This window comes from Cajanus cajan, chromosome 9, assembly GCF_000230855.2.
Source record: "Cajanus cajan strain Asha chromosome 9, NIPB_CcT2T_4, whole genome shotgun sequence".
Lineage (NCBI taxonomy): Eukaryota > Viridiplantae > Streptophyta > Magnoliopsida > Fabales > Fabaceae > Cajanus > Cajanus cajan.
Window position 1 is genome coordinate 52304981 of NC_138525.1, and position 17903 is coordinate 52322883.

General features: G+C 31.8%; 2 protein-coding genes and 1 long non-coding RNA gene across 4 annotated transcripts in view; 2 read left to right on the top strand and 1 right to left on the bottom strand.

Moving 5' to 3' along the window:
* The window catches only part of LOC145951830 (uncharacterized), a 96473-nt gene that overhangs the window by 45902 nt on the left and 32668 nt on the right, over window positions 1–17903 (bottom strand). The gene's annotated exons all lie outside the window — the stretch shown is intronic.
* Window positions 3456–4643, top strand: LOC109817946 (ethylene-responsive transcription factor ERF014). The gene has a single exon (XM_020383300.3). The coding sequence runs from the start codon at window positions 3629–3631 to the stop codon at window positions 4331–4333; it is 705 nt and encodes a 234-aa protein (XP_020238889.1). The 5' UTR covers window positions 3456–3628; the 3' UTR covers window positions 4334–4643.
* Window positions 10733–16253, top strand: LOC109817944 (uncharacterized). 2 transcript variants are annotated; one of them, XM_020383296.3, is made up of 13 exons: window positions 10733–10879; window positions 10973–11064; window positions 11395–11454; window positions 11550–11603; window positions 11695–11755; window positions 11858–11934; window positions 12440–12489; window positions 13007–13089; window positions 13822–13892; window positions 13979–14138; window positions 15428–15570; window positions 15651–15749; window positions 15916–16253. In XM_020383296.3, the coding sequence occupies exons 2-13, from the start codon at window positions 11026–11028 to the stop codon at window positions 15985–15987; spliced, it is 969 nt and encodes a 322-aa protein (XP_020238885.1). In that variant the 5' UTR covers window positions 10733–10879; window positions 10973–11025; the 3' UTR covers window positions 15988–16253. The 2 variants fall into 2 exon arrangements, with proteins under 2 accessions (XP_020238885.1, XP_082919689.1); XM_083063563.1 differs by lacking the exons at window positions 10733–10879; window positions 10973–11064 and adding an exon at window positions 11260–11284.

The window sequence follows — 17903 nt, forward strand, 5'->3', positions numbered from 1 at the left end:
TTTTTGTGAAATTTCTGCTCATGAACTATTAAAGAACTTTGAAGTTCATCAATGGAAAGAGAGTCAATGTCTTTAGACTCCTCAATTGAACAAACTATGTAATTAAATTTTTCAGTTAAGGATCTTAGAATCTTTTCAACAATTATTACATCCTGCATCTGCTCTCCATATGTTCTCATCTTGCTAGCCACACTCATGACCCGAGAAAAGTAGTCAGTTATGCTCTCACCCGATTTCATTTCAAGAATCTCGAATTCTTTCCTTAAACCTTGAAGAATCGACCTTTTCACTCTTGCATTGCCTTCATATTTTCTTTTCATTGAATCCCATATTTCCTTTGATGTATTCTTTTGCAAGATTGTTTCCAAGATTGTCCTATCTATGGCTTGAAACAAGTAATTCTTGACCTGCAAATCTTTCAGTTTCATCTCATCACGTTTCTTTTTCTGATCTTCAGAAGCTGCACTTCCCTTTTCTGAATCTTCAAATCCGGTTTCCACCAAGCTCCAATACTCCTTGGATCTTAAGAAGTTTTCCATCAGCATACTCCAATGGTCATAGTAACCATCGAAGCGCGGAATTGCTGGTTGTACAAAACTGCTATCGTTTGCATTTGCCATTCTCTCTATCACGAATGCAACTCACTTTCTTCACAGGCCCCAATAGGAGCTCTGATGCCAAAATGTTTAGAATATAAAGAACGAAGAAGTATAAAATGCTGAAATACTTCACTGAATATTCATTAACCAATATAATGCTCTTATAGAGTTACAAGTGAGGTCCAAACAACTAACCAACATTAAACCAGAATTGAAAACAGATTACAGTAACTAACACAACAGAAAATATGCTAACATGGAGACTTCGTGTCAATAAAAACTGTCTTCCATCATGGTCTACCTTCCCCTAAGGGAAGTAGAGACTAACAACTTGTTACATGCCTTACTTTGGATCCAAGAACTCGATTTTAGCATCACCATAGAGTTAGATTGTAAATCCATTGTTGATAATTTGAATGGAGCACCTTAAGTCCAAACTGAGTTTGGTATCACCCTTACTCATTGTTGAGAAATCCTCTCTTATTTACAAAATTATAAAATCAGTATTTTAAGGAGGTAAACAAATCGGGTTGCTCACTCTTTAGCTAGAGTATCATGTTCCCACATTAGTCTCTAAGTTTACGATTTGATTCCCAGTTGTATGGAGTTAATTATATATTATGAATAAAATGATATGAGTTTCTTCATGTTAAAAAAAAGCTAATTTTAACATATGAAATTTTTTTTCCCATTTTTTTATTTAATAAGAAGATATGTCTCTTTTCTACAAGATTAACTCTTATAAGTAAAATGGTACATTTGACTTTATACCCAAGTTGGAGATTAAACCCTAATCTTTGATTAAAAAAATTAGTATCAAACTATACGTAACATGTGTACTAACACTTAAAAATCATTTCATACCTCAAGTAAGTAATTATTTTTTAAGTCATTTATATTTATGAGTTAACTTATCGATTAATCTAATCAAACATTTTTAATTCAATCAATTAACTGGGTTTTTAACTCTTGTATTTCTAAGTTATAAGTTAATTGCACTGAACACATTATAAAAAAATAAAATAAAATGACAAATTTTACAATTTTTCCTGAGCAAAGCTAAATGAATTGGAGTTGTTTGGTTTCTTGATCACGTCTTTGATTTGGTGTTTGGTGGGCAGTGGACTAATTGTCTGTGGTATCACGATCATCATTTTCCATGGTATAGGGTTTTACAGGTGTTTTCCTTTTCTCCTTGAATGAGTGAATTTGACTGCGATCCAACTTAGGAAATTAATTACATATGTCCCATAAAATAAAGTTAGTGTTGGACACATTTCATAAACGCATGTGTGGTGGCATTTTTCCCAAAGCAAAAGGCAAAGCTGCTTGGTCCTGTGCCGTACCATAGAGAATCAATTCAAAACCTTAAAATTAAAATTAAAAAAAAAAAAAAAAAAACTAAATGCAAAGTAAGAGGGACAAAGAAAGAGTGTCCAAAAGTCAAGTAACGCAGGCGATTGCAAACAAGGCATTGAAATGCGATGCAACGCGTATTAATATTAAATATCAATATTTTAAAGTACTACTGCTACTTGTTTGGTGTGACACATATTAATAAAATAAGGCACAGTTTAATGAGGAAAGGAGGGCCCAAAACGCGGTTTTGCAGCTGAATACAGCTGTGTCATTGCACTTCCATTTGCATATGCAAAACCCTTTCATTTTTCACTCTTCTTACTTTTTTTCTGCATAACGCCTTACCCTCCAAATTCCTCTTTAGCCTGTGGATCCTGGAAGCTGCCTCGTACCACACACACATTCTTATTTCTCTCAACATATATTAATATCACTAATAAATAACCCTCAAAAAATACCAAACAACCCTTTATTGGATATGTAGTATTTTGCAGTTTAATTGGCTACCAATGTAATGAAAATTTAGTTTATTAACCAAACACTTCCTGTACATAATTTATCCTAGTCCTGACTTTATGTCTAAAGGACCCAATTTCTATCTGTGAAATTTAAGTGTTAAAGACTTTTAGTGTTAAAGTATATGTCAGCATTTTATTAATACTATTACGAAAATCAATAGATTTGTATTATAATTTATGTACTTATTTTTTAAATGTCATCTGGGGAAGATGATGACTTGAAAAGGATAATGAAATTAATGCTCAGTCTATAGATCATTAATGGATTGCACCTTTAACTTAACTTCTTGGTGTTAAGTTTGAAAAATTGTTCACTCGTTTATGTTTATAGTCTTGGTCGTACTAGTAACTGCTCTGCCAAAAAAACGCATTGCATCTTTATGATTCTATTTCCATAAAATACTCAATACCAGAGCATCTTACACTGTTAAATTCAATAATAATAATAATAACAGTTGACAATTTTTAACTAGCATCTTGATTTGACTAAATCAATCTCCCAAGAAATTTTAATGCTCTCTAATGAGTTCATATATAATAAGTGATATACTCTGCTAAAGAATGAGTTAAGAATATATCTATCTTTTGGTGCTGTATAATTTGCCTCGGTCAAGATAATTTCGACCATATAATAATTGTCACAAAATCAATAAGATCCAAGTAATAATAATGAAAACCAACATGATATATCTTCTCCACAAGCAAGTTGGTTTACTAGGATGCTCTTCTGTTTTTATTTATTTGCTCGAATGAAGATTTACTGTATTGTTCTATTTGCTCATCATTATTGGACTAGTTTTTTTTTTTTATTCATGATATAGTATCTAAAGGAAGCTTCACTAAGATAAAGGACAGAGAAGTAATTTTAAGAACACATTAAATTAAAATTAACCAAAATCCATCTGTCAACAATCTCCCCATCTTAACTAGTAATATCTTTTGCTACCTTAAAACCAAAGTCTCCATCTATAAATACAGCTTCCTTACTCCCCCACTTCCATATGCTCCATTCCCCACTTTTAACCAAAAAGTCACACACATCACAAAGAGAGTCTCACACACATCTTTTTATTTACATCAAAGAACCAACCAACCTTCACACACACACAAACACTTTTAGTTCTTGAAGAAGCATATCTTTGATCAAGCACTATGGTGAAGCCAGAGAACAAGATCCACACAGAGGCATCAAAGCCAATGAGACCATCATCAAGTGACACCAACATCAACACCAAGAAGAAGTACAAGGGTGTGAGAATGAGAAGCTGGGGGTCATGGGTGTCAGAGATTAGAGCACCAAACCAAAAAACAAGAATATGGTTAGGATCTTACTCAACAGCAGAGGCAGCAGCAAGAGCCTATGATGCTGCACTTCTATGCCTCAAAGGCTCTTCAGCCAACCTCAACTTCCCTTCAACTTCATCACACTACATCAACATTCCTCAAGACACTGCCATGTCCCCAAAATCAATTCAAAGAGTTGCTGCAGCTGCTGCTAATAGTTTTGTTGACAATGCTAATGCAAATGCTATTCCTATTCCTACCACCCCACCTTCTTCTCTTCCTGCTTCAACTTCTTCATCCTCGTTGGTCTCATCACCATCAATTGCATCTTCATCATCATCATCATCTCCCTCAGAACAAATAGATGATGATGTCTCACTTCTCTCACCGTTTTTTGGGGATCAAGCAAATGAATCAATGGCCATGATGGAACCTTGGTATGGCTTGGAGGGGTTGCAATCACCAAAGTATGTTGATCAAATGCTGAATGGGGCATTCTTTGACATTGATTCAACACACTTGCTTGGTGATCTGTATGAAGAAAGTGACATCCGTTTGTGGAGTTTCTGCTGAGAGATTTTCAAGCCAACCCATTATTATTTTTTTATTTTTGCTCACAAATTAAATTCATATTCGTTTGTCAGGGGGTGTTACGTGAAGATATCATCAATCACTGACTGTGACCAAATTAAAACTACTACTTATTCTAGGGGAGAAATTCATAAAGGGGTGATAAGACAATTTTTGGTCTCTCTTTTGTGGATTTCTGCATCTGTAGTATTGTTGATGCAATGCTTGTGATCATGTCGATTATATTAATAGTTTTCTATGTATTATTATGTAGTTTATAAATGAAACGGAAAAAATATATATATGGTCTTCATTGTCTTTGGTCTTCAGTTATAATCAATTCCTTTCTTTGATTTTTTTTTATTAGTTTATGTTATTATGATGAAATCTTTGGCCCGTATGAGGAGGGTATGGGGTAACCATTTATTTGCAGGGAAATGTTTTATATACACGAAATCGGGCTAACATTTTTTAATTAATTTTGAAACTTATTTTTATGAGTTTAATTTTTGTGTGTCGTTAACCTAGATATTTATATATTATCTAATAATTAAAAAATAATTTAAAGTATAACTTTTAAAATAATTATTATAAAAAAATAGCATATATAATAATTTATGACTTGATGAGAATGTCAAAAATAAATAACACTTTAAATTTATCGTTATATCCTAATTAAATTGTGTATGAAAATAAAAAAGATACTAGTTAAAAATGAGTTTCAGTTTTTTTGGGTTTTATCGTAATTAATTTCTTCGGAAACGTAAAATTTATTATAGTGAATTTTAACCTTTTTTAATAAAATTTTGATACGATTTTTTATGTGTAGATGATATATGTTTTATTCGTTAAAGTTTTACCTTAATATTATATATTTATTGTAAATTTTAATAATAAATATTTATGCATGATAAAACTCAAGAATAACACCAACTTTAAAAAAAAATATATATAATTGTTTGCCGACTATAACTATACTAAATAAGTTTCAATTATTTTATACTTAAATAAGGGAACTGTTAAATGCATGGGGAGTATGTCAGAGATGCTTACCAATTCACCGAGAAGAAGGAATCATACTCGTACAAAATGTGGAAAATTGAACCATCGTAAATTGTGTCTTGTTGGACCATTTACTCTTTCATTCTCTTCCTTGCCTAAAGAACAATTATGTGTTCCCTTGTTTTAATATTTTTTAAGTTAATTTAATTGAAATACATTTATAAATATTTTCAATACTTTAATATGTAGTTTAAAATTATTTTATAATTATATTAAGAGTGATTTCTAATTTATAACTATATAGATTCAATTAACTTGATTAAGCCCAAGACCAAGATAATAAGCTATCTAAGATTTTCTGATTGTATGGTGATTTTTGATAGTGTGGTATTCTTCAATATTGCCTACGTTGTTTGTATTTTCTAGCGAAAAAAAAATCTTGATTTTCAACTCAACTTTTAATACAAGCAACACTTTAGCTGGTGTTTTCATGGAAGCAGACATGAAAGTAAAATACTGCCATCGATCTAATCATAAATTATCGTAAATTTATTAACTTTTATAATAATTATTTAAAATGATATCAATAATATTTTTGATTGATTTTTACATTGATAGTATATTAGCATTAAGAGATATTATTATATTTAAAGGAAATCGTATAGTATTTGCATGATGAGAAGAAGGAAAGACAAAGTTTGATGCTTTTTGGTGTAAGTATGAACTCGAATCACAAGGGTTGAGCCAATTAGCACACATGACCTGTCCTCTTATGAAATGGGCGAGGGCATGGGATCCCATTCTCAGTTGTTCCTTTTACATTGTATCTGGTCTCAACAAGGTGCCCTTCATGGCTGCTTTCTCACAATGCATATGTACATAAGAAAGCTTTTGCCTTTTGGTATTTCATGTTCATAGATATGTAGAAAAGGTATAGGATCAACCAACCCATGCCTTTGACTCTACTCTAAAATCAGGGCACATATGCTTCTGTGATTCTACATTTTTGGGCCTACTTAGGATTATGTCCCTAATGCAAGACTTTTAATTAACACATCTTTTCTATTTCATGCACATGAAAGTGATATAACTAAATGACAACTTAAACGTTGCATGTTGAGACACATCATGTGAGCTCAAACCGTCAATCAAATCCAAGATTTGTAATCTATCTAATAAACAAAGGGTCCTTTTATTTGACATTAACATGGGATTACCTTGCTTAATGCAATTATACCCAACAGGGTGTGGTGTTGTCTACAGATTAAGTTCCCCTTTGGAAGTTTGTCAATATTTTATTTGGTTAGCCTACCAATTTATGCTAGTCCAAGGAACAAGATGCCTTTATTTGTATACGGAAATCAAAAACGGGCACAATTGGTATTTGTCAATTCAAAGATTAGTGGTAGTATTTGTGTTAATCAATTACATGTTCGGGAAAAGACATTTGGGATATGATTATGTAGTCACGTATACACAAGCCACAATGAAAAGTAGAAACCAATTATTTATGGTTTTTCATGTGGGTTCACTCATTTTTCACGAAATGATGATTGTGGCGAAGAATAATATCCCAACAATAAGAAAGGCAAGATCCAACACACGGCATGGGTTTAATGATCGAGGTTTGGCCTTATTAAGGCATGATTTAGTGAGGTTGTTATTTAGCAATAATACGACTAGATTTCAATCAAGGAAACATAATATCATATTACAAATACTAGTAATATTTTTTCTAACATAATAATAAACTGTTATCAATAATAGAACGAATATTAAAAAGAGAGCATTAGAGATTTGATAAACATGATTTACGTAATATTTCAAATTTAATAATTAAAAACTAATTTGTATTCATATAACAATTTTTTTTAATGAAAAATTATTTTAATATAAATGATAATTAAACTTGGAAGTATCATGTTGATCTCTCATATTTCAAGATAGATCTTATAATTCATGTATGGTATTTGAAACGTCTTTCTAGTTATATCGCAAATTTTTAGATAAATTTTTAAAGGAATTAGAAAGTCAATATATTGCGATATGTGATTTGATAAAAATTTGGATTGTACAGATTACGAACGAGAAACTTAGTTATATCATAGAGAATCTCGCAAAGACATATTTGTCTTCATCATTTTCCTTAGCTTGCAGGTGGCTCCATTATACTTGGTGTGATTTTACTATGAAGGCTTGTCCACAACAATGAAGCCCACAACATTGTTTTCATCCTTCGATGCCCAGCCCACAGAATTTTACTAAATGCAATTATTTGGTCTAAAACGTGTGAACTGTTGACTGTTAGTTTTCAGTTCCAAGAGGTTTCTTGTGGCCCAGTTACCCAAAAGTTGTTATTAAGGGTTGGTTTGTTTTATATTCAATTAATTTATCGTACTGCAAATAGTGGTGTAAGGTAAACTTTGTTTGAGATTATTTTAGTCACACATTTTAGCTATGTTCAGTTTAGAATCAGTTTCATTCAACTTTAAATTAAAGAGGTAGTAAGCAAAACGAGCACCTTATTAATTTTAAAACGTAGCACATGTATGCTTTGTATTACACGGATATTCTTATAAAAATATAAAAGAAATCAATGGAAAAAAATTAATCTATATTTTTTTAATGATAAAGAAAGCATATTTCAATAATAATTTACAGATATCCTACCATGCCTGTTTATATTGATAGAAGAATTTGAGAAAAGAAAAAGTTGCTTTTAATTAACTATCTAATAAATAAATAAAAAGGTGCAGAAGATGGACAATATTAAAGTGGATGCTTACAAAAGTTAAAGCTTCCGAAAATTTCACAAAGAACAAGTTTATATTCGCTTTAGATTTAGTTTAGCCTTTTAGTGTATGACAATAATGTGAAATTGAGTAAATTTTGTAATCCAAAGGTATCTAGTTGACTATGACAATACTGAAAATACATTTCAATGTGATTGTCAATTGTTTGAAAGATGTGTTATTCCATGTTGTCAAAAAACAATTACCATGAAGCATGAGCATATATGTTCACAATTCCAAATACTTTTATTTTTGTAAATGGTGGGCAAAGTGAACAAATATTGATTATATTTCCTTTTTTTAGCAAAATATATTTATATATGTAACCTGTTCCAGAAATATCAAAAGGTGTTTACAAAAAAAAAAAAAGAACAAGAATAAAACACTTATTTTTAGTTCCCAGTTTAATATATATTTATGCTGTTTTAAATTAAATATATATTAATCCAAGTAAGGTACAAAATAATTTCTCTATTGTAACAAAACATGTTACACATGTGATCATCTTATTCCTTATCATCGAATTTCCTACTTGACTTATTCCAATACCAACCTAGATTATTCACCTCCTCTAGCAGTATCCTTCTTAAGATCTATTTGTTCTCTTTCTGTATTGACCCGGCTTCACTTTATTATTGACTGTTGTACAAGCATTCACTTGAATTGGTATCTCATAGAACATAAGGGTTGCTCTCATCATCAGTCAGATGTTTAATCTATATCCATGTCATGTATTTTATATTGTGCATCAATTTATCTTTACAAACTTATTCCCCTCTAAACACACACTCATTCCTTTGTCGCCAAATATTCCACATAATTGGGATCGTATAATCTTTCAATTTTCCTCCTTGATTAGTCCATCAACCATTGATGTGTGTGGAAAATGAGTTGTAATGTCATATGTGTGACTACTTGTAAGTTTACTCATCCATAAGACAGTTTTCACACCTCTTATATATACGCACATGAAAAGAATAAGTGAGAGCTATCTTCCAAAACCATCTTACAAAAGGGATAGAGTAATTGATCATCCCTCACCAAATGTTTCTTTGATGGAGGTTCATTTTGGTTGGTAATCGGTCAAGCAATAATCTTTGTTGCAACCTGGATTGCAACAGGATAGCGAAAATAAACTGTTTTGAAATAAATCAATAAAGTTGTCACTAATATTTATTTTTGGGAAATATTAGGAAAACCAAGAAAACAAAAATGGCCTACACTATCAAAATTTAGATTTGGGAGTCGATTACTAGTAAGGAATGTATTAGTATCTTATGTCGTTCGTTCTAAGATGATTACTTTTAATTAAACAAATTAATCATAACATTTAAAATATCATCTCACCTAAAATTAATTAACTATGACGTCACATTTATTTAATGATTAGTACAATATTTGGGTAAAAAAAAGGGTTTTTTTTTATTTATTTGCTTCGAAAGGAAGAACTTTCTTGACCTTACGTATCTATAAAGTATTAGAGTCACGTAACTTTTAAACTAATATCAATAGTCAGATGATTTTGTAGAGATTAGTGAATAAATCAATAAAATAAAAAAGCGATGTAATCTTAATTATAAGTAAAATATCTTTTCAATGAGAAAATGTTTAGACTATTTAGTTTAAGGATTAATTATACAACATAAGAAAAAAATTTCTTATATTAGTTTAAGGATTAATTATAAGGTGGACTAAATATGCATTGGGCCAAGTTTTCTTATATGTTGTCGACCCTACTACCCCACACGTATATAACTGAGCTTAGGTACATTTAGGACAAAATTTTGTACGCTAAGGTACATTTGATATTGGGCCAGCAAACCCACACATGTAATAAAGCCTGAAGAATTACTTCAGGCACTCGTCTTTTTAAGTTGAACGCATATCATGGATGTAGCATCAAATTAAAGTCTCAGAAGTAAAAAATCCAATATGTAAGTATACTTGGACTAGCCAAATACACATATAACAAAACTTGATACTTACGACTACATAAAAATGCTAACAACATTTAGTTTGACATATAATTGTGGAATTTGAATTTTTCAAGTTTCAATTGTATCAATATTCAATGGAGTATTTTAAGTTTTCTCTTATTTTCAGTGAGGTCCTTTCATATCAGCTCTATTCAATATTTAATAAAATTAATACAATGTACCTATTAAAAATTACATAATATTTGAACTAAATGATTTTGAAGAGTGCTTTGGACCTTAATTACCGAATCAACATCCTTGTAAGTAAATGATAATTTTTTTATAGAAGTAATGAGAAATAAATGAAATGTATTTTTTAAGTTGATTTAAATATTCCTGATTTTAAACTAAATAAGTTTGTTTGGATGAATTTTCTAAAAGTACTTTAAAAAAATAAAAATAAAAATAAAAATAAAATTTTTTAAAAATTAGAATTATCTTATACATAAATAAATTTGTATGAAGACATTTTTATTAATTTAACATATACATAAGTTAATTTTATTTTATGAAAAAACTTATATCAATTTTTTCTCATTTTTTAGAAGTGTTTTTTTTTTAAATGATAATTTAAAAAATTTAGAAAAAAATGGTTGAAAAAGGATGACACTAGGATCTTTAGACTAAACTCTACTAGCCACTTTTATAGATAGGCAAAATTAAAATAATTGTTGAATTTGATATAGAACTTTACTCAGCTCCAAAGAATCTCCTTTAAGAAAAATATATGCGAGTTTGGGAGAATCAAATATGTCCAAAATTTAAGAGAACTAGTTGAGGTAATTAGAATTTGATTCCAATATTCCACGAATGCAACTAAGGCAAATAAACTAGGAGTGTAATATATCTTGGCTCTTGGGTGCAATCTGCAGTGTAGTTCTGGTGATCTCCCTCTGCAAACGCCTCTTCAATTCTGCACAAACTGATGGGTTTTTCAAAGGAACACCTTCTTGCGCGGTTAAAGGTTCTCTTTTTCACCATCGTGCTAATTCAATGCCACCCCCATTTTCTTTTAACTATTCATAATGAATTAACTCACTTTATTTTCATCTGGGTGTGCTTCACTGTCCCATGTCATTCAATTTCTGTGGCCCGTGATCTTTGAATCAATCAATTTTTCAATGCACCACAATTATGCTCTTTTGTTTGTGATGATGATGATGATGATGATGATGATGGTGATGGTGATGGTGATGATGATGATGCACTTAGATTCCATGATTCACTGTTTACTTGTGACTTTATTTTTTCAGTTCATTCCTTGTGCTGATCGTTGTTGTTTTGCTTTTCTCAGGAGCTTCATATTAATTTTTCCCAGTATGAGCATCCAGCTATTTTGACAATTGAAGAAGGGGTAATAATAAGTGCTTGAAGAATGTAGATTGTATTGTGCACACTGTGGTCATGTGTCTTTTGTTATTTCCTTACTATATATTCATGTTCCTACAGGAAAAGTATGTTGGACATCTGGAAGGTGGACTGAGTAAAAGTTTGTTTTTGAAGGTAATGCATGTCTAGAAATTAGAATTTGAGGCAGAAAACACCCTTTTTGATGTTTAAGTAATCATTTGCCCTGATTATTTTGGTTTTACAGGACAAGAAACAGCGGTTTTATCTTGTTTCTGCTTTAAAGAATACCAAAGTAGATATAAAAGGTAAGAGTAATTTTGTTGTTGAGTAGAATGTGGTGACCTGCTTGTTTGAACTTGCTTTTATGGATACCCATGATAATTATTTCTTGTGTCAAAGCCGAGCAGTGTTATCTCAGCGGCTAGGTTTAGGAAAAGGTGGTCTAAGAATGGCGCCTTCAGAGGCTCTAGGTGAACTACTTCAGGTTTGTCTATGACTTTTTTCTATCCTTTTAGTGCTTAAACCTTCATTTTGTCTTCTTTACTTATTATTATTATTGGATACGTATTCTGCCTTTATTTTACCTTGTCAAAGAAACTGTTTTCAACCGTTAAATTAAGTTATTAACAGATATCTAAGAGGTATATTATCTGATATTGAGACATGTTTCTGTGCACTTCTTGGCTAAGTTGGTTCTTATGAAAGATGTTACTATGTTGCTTGATGCTATCCATTATATAGTGCACGAGAAAACTAATTGTTATTGGGACATAAATTCATTCTCTAATTGCATTTGTGGGGTATTAATTCATTTAATACCATTTATGGATAATGGATTTGTTCCTGCCTTGGTTACAAAAAACATTTCTTAATCTGATATATTAGTAGTATTTTTTGGACAGTAATATATTAGTAGTATTATATACCAAATTACTTGGTTGAAATTATCATTAACTAATTCAAAGTCCTTGTTTTTCCTTACTCACAAGGTGCCCTTGGGTTGTGTCACTCCATTTGCAGTAGTGAATGAATCTGCACGGTATGTATACATCATCATCATTATTGTTATTTTCCTACATATGAGGCATCTATCTTTTTTTTTTCTTGTTAAATGTCAATGCTTGTTATTAATGCGGTACCATGCTTTGGAGTTATTTTCTGACTGATTGATCAAGTTTTCTGATTCTGTGAGATGTGATATTATACATAAAGAACTATGAAACATAAAATAATTAGAGATATTTGCATATTTCAATATGAACATAGTTTGTTATGAGATCCATGACAATTTTTTTTTACAAAGTTTCTTCTGTTTGTGGATCTGAATCTACATTTATCTATACTTCTTCCATCAGCTAGAAAATGCCCTTCAATTGAATGATGAACTGGAGCATGCTTATAGGTTAATGTATTGACCTGTTGAGGATCTCCTCATGTAGTGGTGTTATGCTTTCAAGGGTGTTTACTGTTTATAAACAATGTTAAGACAGAATCAGCAAATATATTTGAAAGAAACTAATTTGTCTTATGTGTGTAACATCTTTCCCTTTCTTAAGAGATGTTTCACTGTTATTGGATCAAGGATTCAAGACTCAGGAACACTGCTTCTTCCATCCACTATCAAATGACATGACAATTTGTAAGTGAGAAGTCTCCTTTGTGAAACGAAAAATCCAGTTGCACATTTTGTACTAACCCTGAAAACTTATAAAACAAGCATTTCTTTCATATAAGTGTTGTTCTATAACATACGGCCTTCTTGTTAAGAATTTAGAACTATAACTACATAATCTTAATGTTGTTAGTATATCATATTTTGCGGATGGTATTACATTTTTTTGAATAATGCTTTATTTTTAGAAAATCCTAATACTTTGAAGTAACCTTAGTAATCACAGTATTAAATTTTAGTTAGCCGAGATGAGACTATGAACAAATATTATTCTGAATAAAGGGGATGCTTTGGATTAAAATCCTGGATTAGGTTTGGTGATGCTTTAATTGAGAAATAAGATAAGTTTCTCGAATCAATTGAAGAAAGCATTTGCAAGATAGAGTTCTATTCCTGAACTATAGTTCTCATAATTGAACTTATAGTTTTAGTGCATGACGATAAACTATCAAAATCATAGAATTAGGTGTTTCACTAAATTTGTTATGGAAATGTTTCCTTCCTTATTCCTATTGATTATTGAATATATGTTAGCCCATTTATGTGACAACGTTGTTGACCATTCAATATAATACTTACGCATCATAGTTTTGCTCCATTGTCACTTGCTATTAACTAGATTAAAATGTGGTGATCCATTATGCTTTGATGCACTACACTGGTCTATAAATAAGAGTCTAATCCTCTACATGCTTGCAGCTATAAACTCTAATGACCTCGACAAATTTCTTAAGTCAATAGGAAGGGATCCTTCATATGTTGATTTCGAGGTGAGTAAATTTGAGAGGGCACTTCCTGTCTTTTTTTTATTAGATAACCTATTTGTCATCCTAATGTCTTCTTTATCCCCTTGCAGACCAATCCGCCAGTGGGAAAAGATCATCCACCCGATCTAGCTGCTCTAATTCCATCTGGCTCAATAAATTTGCCTGATCAACCAGAAAAACAACCTTCATACCAAATTCCTGTAGACGGAAACCTTGTTTCTGTGGATAAGGAGTCCAAGATGATTTCAGGTAAAAACTCATTCATGTATCCACAAGCCCGGAAACAATACTTTTTTTAGTAATTACATTACAGCACCTGCTTTTTGCTTCATTGTCTGCCTGCTTTTTTATTTGGATGGTATTCACATAGAGGAGCATACCTGATACCCGATCTTGATTTTTTAAAACATGGTGTAATATATTATCACTGAATCTTCTCTATTTACTTTTTCATCTGAAATATAAGCAATCTCGAGTGGAATAGGATATCATCTCAAAAGGATGTCAGAAAGCTAGCAGAGAGCCAAATTTGATGATCCTGCATAATATGATTTTTATGAATGAGTAAAAAGCTTTAGATTTTTGTCCAATGTAGGATAGGTGTTGTTATATTTTATTGATTTCTGGCAGCCTGCCTAGCCTTTTATGACGGATTTCCTTTGGTTGGGCTGGTGGTTCTAGTAAGGACCATCTGGTTAGTTGGAAGTTTGCGATCTTTCTTATAATTTTGCATCCAATAATGTTGCTTTGTGTAGCTGAGTGGCTTTGATTCTTTCCCTTACAGTCATCCTCTGTTTGAGTATTATGGTAGATTGTAATATTTTAGAACAGGTCTTTCCTTTAATTTCCCTTTCCTCTGTAAGTTGTAACAGAATCGTTTCTTTATTTGCTGATTTGTAATGTAGTCCAGCTCGATTCTAGGCAAGAAGTTGTTAGGAAAGTTGCATAAGTCTATGTAATGTAAATTCCTATTTACAATTGTTATTTAGAAGATAGTTTTCATAAATGCCTTTCCTTCACCCAAGTTTCTCATTTTGGAATCAAATTTGAAGTAAATATGATTTGCATCCGAATGGATGGGTTGCCAATTTTGTAATCAGGATTCAGGGCTACTTGTGCTCATCCTTGAATGTTTAGTTAGGACCTGTTTCGTTTGAAAAAGCAATTTTATTTTCATTTCCTGTTTTTTAATGAAAGATTACAAACTCAATAGGGTCAGCCTAATGAATGGGGATTAGGGTAGTTTATATAAGGTCCTAAGTTCAAATCTTATTGGTACCATTGTACACAAAAAATAAAAACGATTACAAAATTATCACATAGTTTTTACATCGTTTGCTGCTTTCGAAAATTTGTATGGGAGATGGTGAAACCAAACATGTTTACTGTATCCATTTTTATTTTATTTCTTTGTATAAAATAATTAAGCAAAACCAAACATGTTATAACTTATACGTCCCTATGTTTGTGACTTGAAGATCCTAGTGATTAGTAACAAGAGTGAATGCCTTGCTAACATGTCAATCATTCTGATGCAGCAAACGTTGTCAATCCATCCGTATGTGGGAAAAATACAAAGGAAAAACTAGTCAACAAAGCTCATTCATCAGGCAACTTTGCAGATGTTGAGCAATTTGTTGAAGAAATATTGCATAAAACATCAAGATTGTTGCTTTCAGAGGTAAAGAGAACTGTATGCCCTCTTGCAATTTTAAACTTCCATGCTTTCTTCATGAAACCTCAAAAATCTTTATCATACAGATCAAGGAAGACAGAATAAAGCAACATGGAGAGAATCTCGGCGTTCTAGTGTCTGAGAATTTACAAAAAGGTCTTAGCTCAGATTTGGCAAACCTTGCTGTAAGTCTCTGATGATGCCTGCCAACTATTTTCCTTTTTGGAAAATCAAAGGAATGAAATTTAGCATTGGTTCCCTGCAATAATTATTGTCTACATACCATTGGTAAGAAGCCTTTATCATATTAAAAAAATTGTGGTTCTGATCACCAGATGATCCCTACTGCAGATGATATTTAAGAACACTGCATACACAGAAGGGTTCCATGCTGGTACTCACTATCAACCCGGACGCTTGTGAAGATTACAATGACTTCAGATTCACTGGCCTGAAAGTTAAAAAGGGAGCAAAACATCAACACTACTTGTTCAACGTTTCTTTTATGATCCTACCATATATTGATTGAACATTCATACAATAAATATGGTACTAAAGAGGTGATTTGTAACAAATTTGATTGATGAAATATCTTTACTCTCATTATTGTGTGTGAAATTTAGTGTTTGTATAATGCTCTGAAGTTTAGCTGAAATTTCACATAATTCAGAGAAAGATCTTTTATTTTATTTTTTTTTGTCTTGTTAAGGTCTTGATACTCATTGTCATAGCATATTTTTTTCAGTCTCGCTAAACAATCATTTGGTATCAAAATTTAGTTGAAATGCTAAGCTTATTATCCGGAACCACAGAGGTAATCCATTTTATAATTAACTCTAACGATAATTTGCATGATGCTATATTCAATTAAAACTGTAACCCAGGTAGATATATTAGATAAAACATACGTTGTTTAAATATGTTAAGCTTATTATCCGGAATTACAGAGGCTTAAATATGTTTTTGTCCCTCAAATTTAAGATAAATTTATTTTTTATCTCTCAAATTTAAAACGGTTATTTTTAATCCCTATAATTTTCAAAAACCTTGTTTTAATCTTTCAGGTCATCAATAAGATATTTGAAAGTGACAAGTTAAGACAGTTATGCATTATTAATTGAATTTAAGGTGATATTTTCACTAATAGGAACATTAATAGGTAGATTTTATGTAATAATGTTTGATAAATTTATTAACAAAATTTGAATATAAGAACTAAAATAAGATTTTTTGAAATTATAGGGATTAAAAATAACAATTTTAAATTTGAGAGACTAAAAATAAATTTACCTTAAATTTAAGAGATTAAAAACATATTTAAGCCATTTATTTATTTATCTTTTGATGTATGTCTTTGGTCCTATTTATGAAGCATATTTAATCATGTTGAAGTCCGTCAAATCTCCAAATTAACACATGGCATTAAAAACTAAATTTTTTGCCGAATTCCACGTTCAAAGCAAAAAAAATCCAATTTATCTCGCGATCAGAACCATGAGAATCAAGGACAGATATGCATGCATGCTACACAAACTAATTAAAAATCAACCCAATTTGCAAGTCATGAATATCACCATCCAGAAATTCCAACAGTTACAATTTCACTACACTGATGGTTAAATTAGTGGCGCAGAATCACTCTGAGAAGCATCATCCTCGTGAGAATCAACAAGCTCATCACATGCACTGTCATAATTAGCTTCATCTGAGTCACCACCGGCGCTATTCTCTACACCTGGTATACCAGGAAAGTCTGGGAAAAAATACTCCCACGATGCTTCATTATGAACTACTGGTGGGGACGGTGGCAGTGGTGGGATTTCAGGTTGTGAATCCAAACCATTATCATCTATGCTATCAAATCTACAACCATCCAAGTTAAGCCTGCAAACAGGACATGTTTTGCTGTTGTTAAGCCAACGAAGAATGCATTCAGAACAGTAGGTGTGATTGCAGGGTAACCTGCATGCTTGGTCACCCACTTTAAACTCATCCATGCAAATGGGACAGTGAGAGAGTTTATCTATCTCTGAGACTCTCACCCTTCTAATGCTATTCATTGAGCAGTCACTTTGATCAGCTTCAAACACGTGACCTTCACTAGTAGGTTGATGTCTAAAATGTTGTAATTGAATGTTAAACATTGTAGACTCAGCCCATGACTGCATAGGCTGAAGTGGTGGCGATCGCGGTAGAAAATCTGGCGAGGGTGGTGGAAAACGCCAATCAATTTGAGGTTCTGAGTTTAGTGGTGGCGGTGGTGGTGGTGGCAGCAGTGGCAGTAGCAGGGGTGATGGCGGTGGAAGTGGTGGTGGTGGCGGCGGTGGCGGTGACAGTGG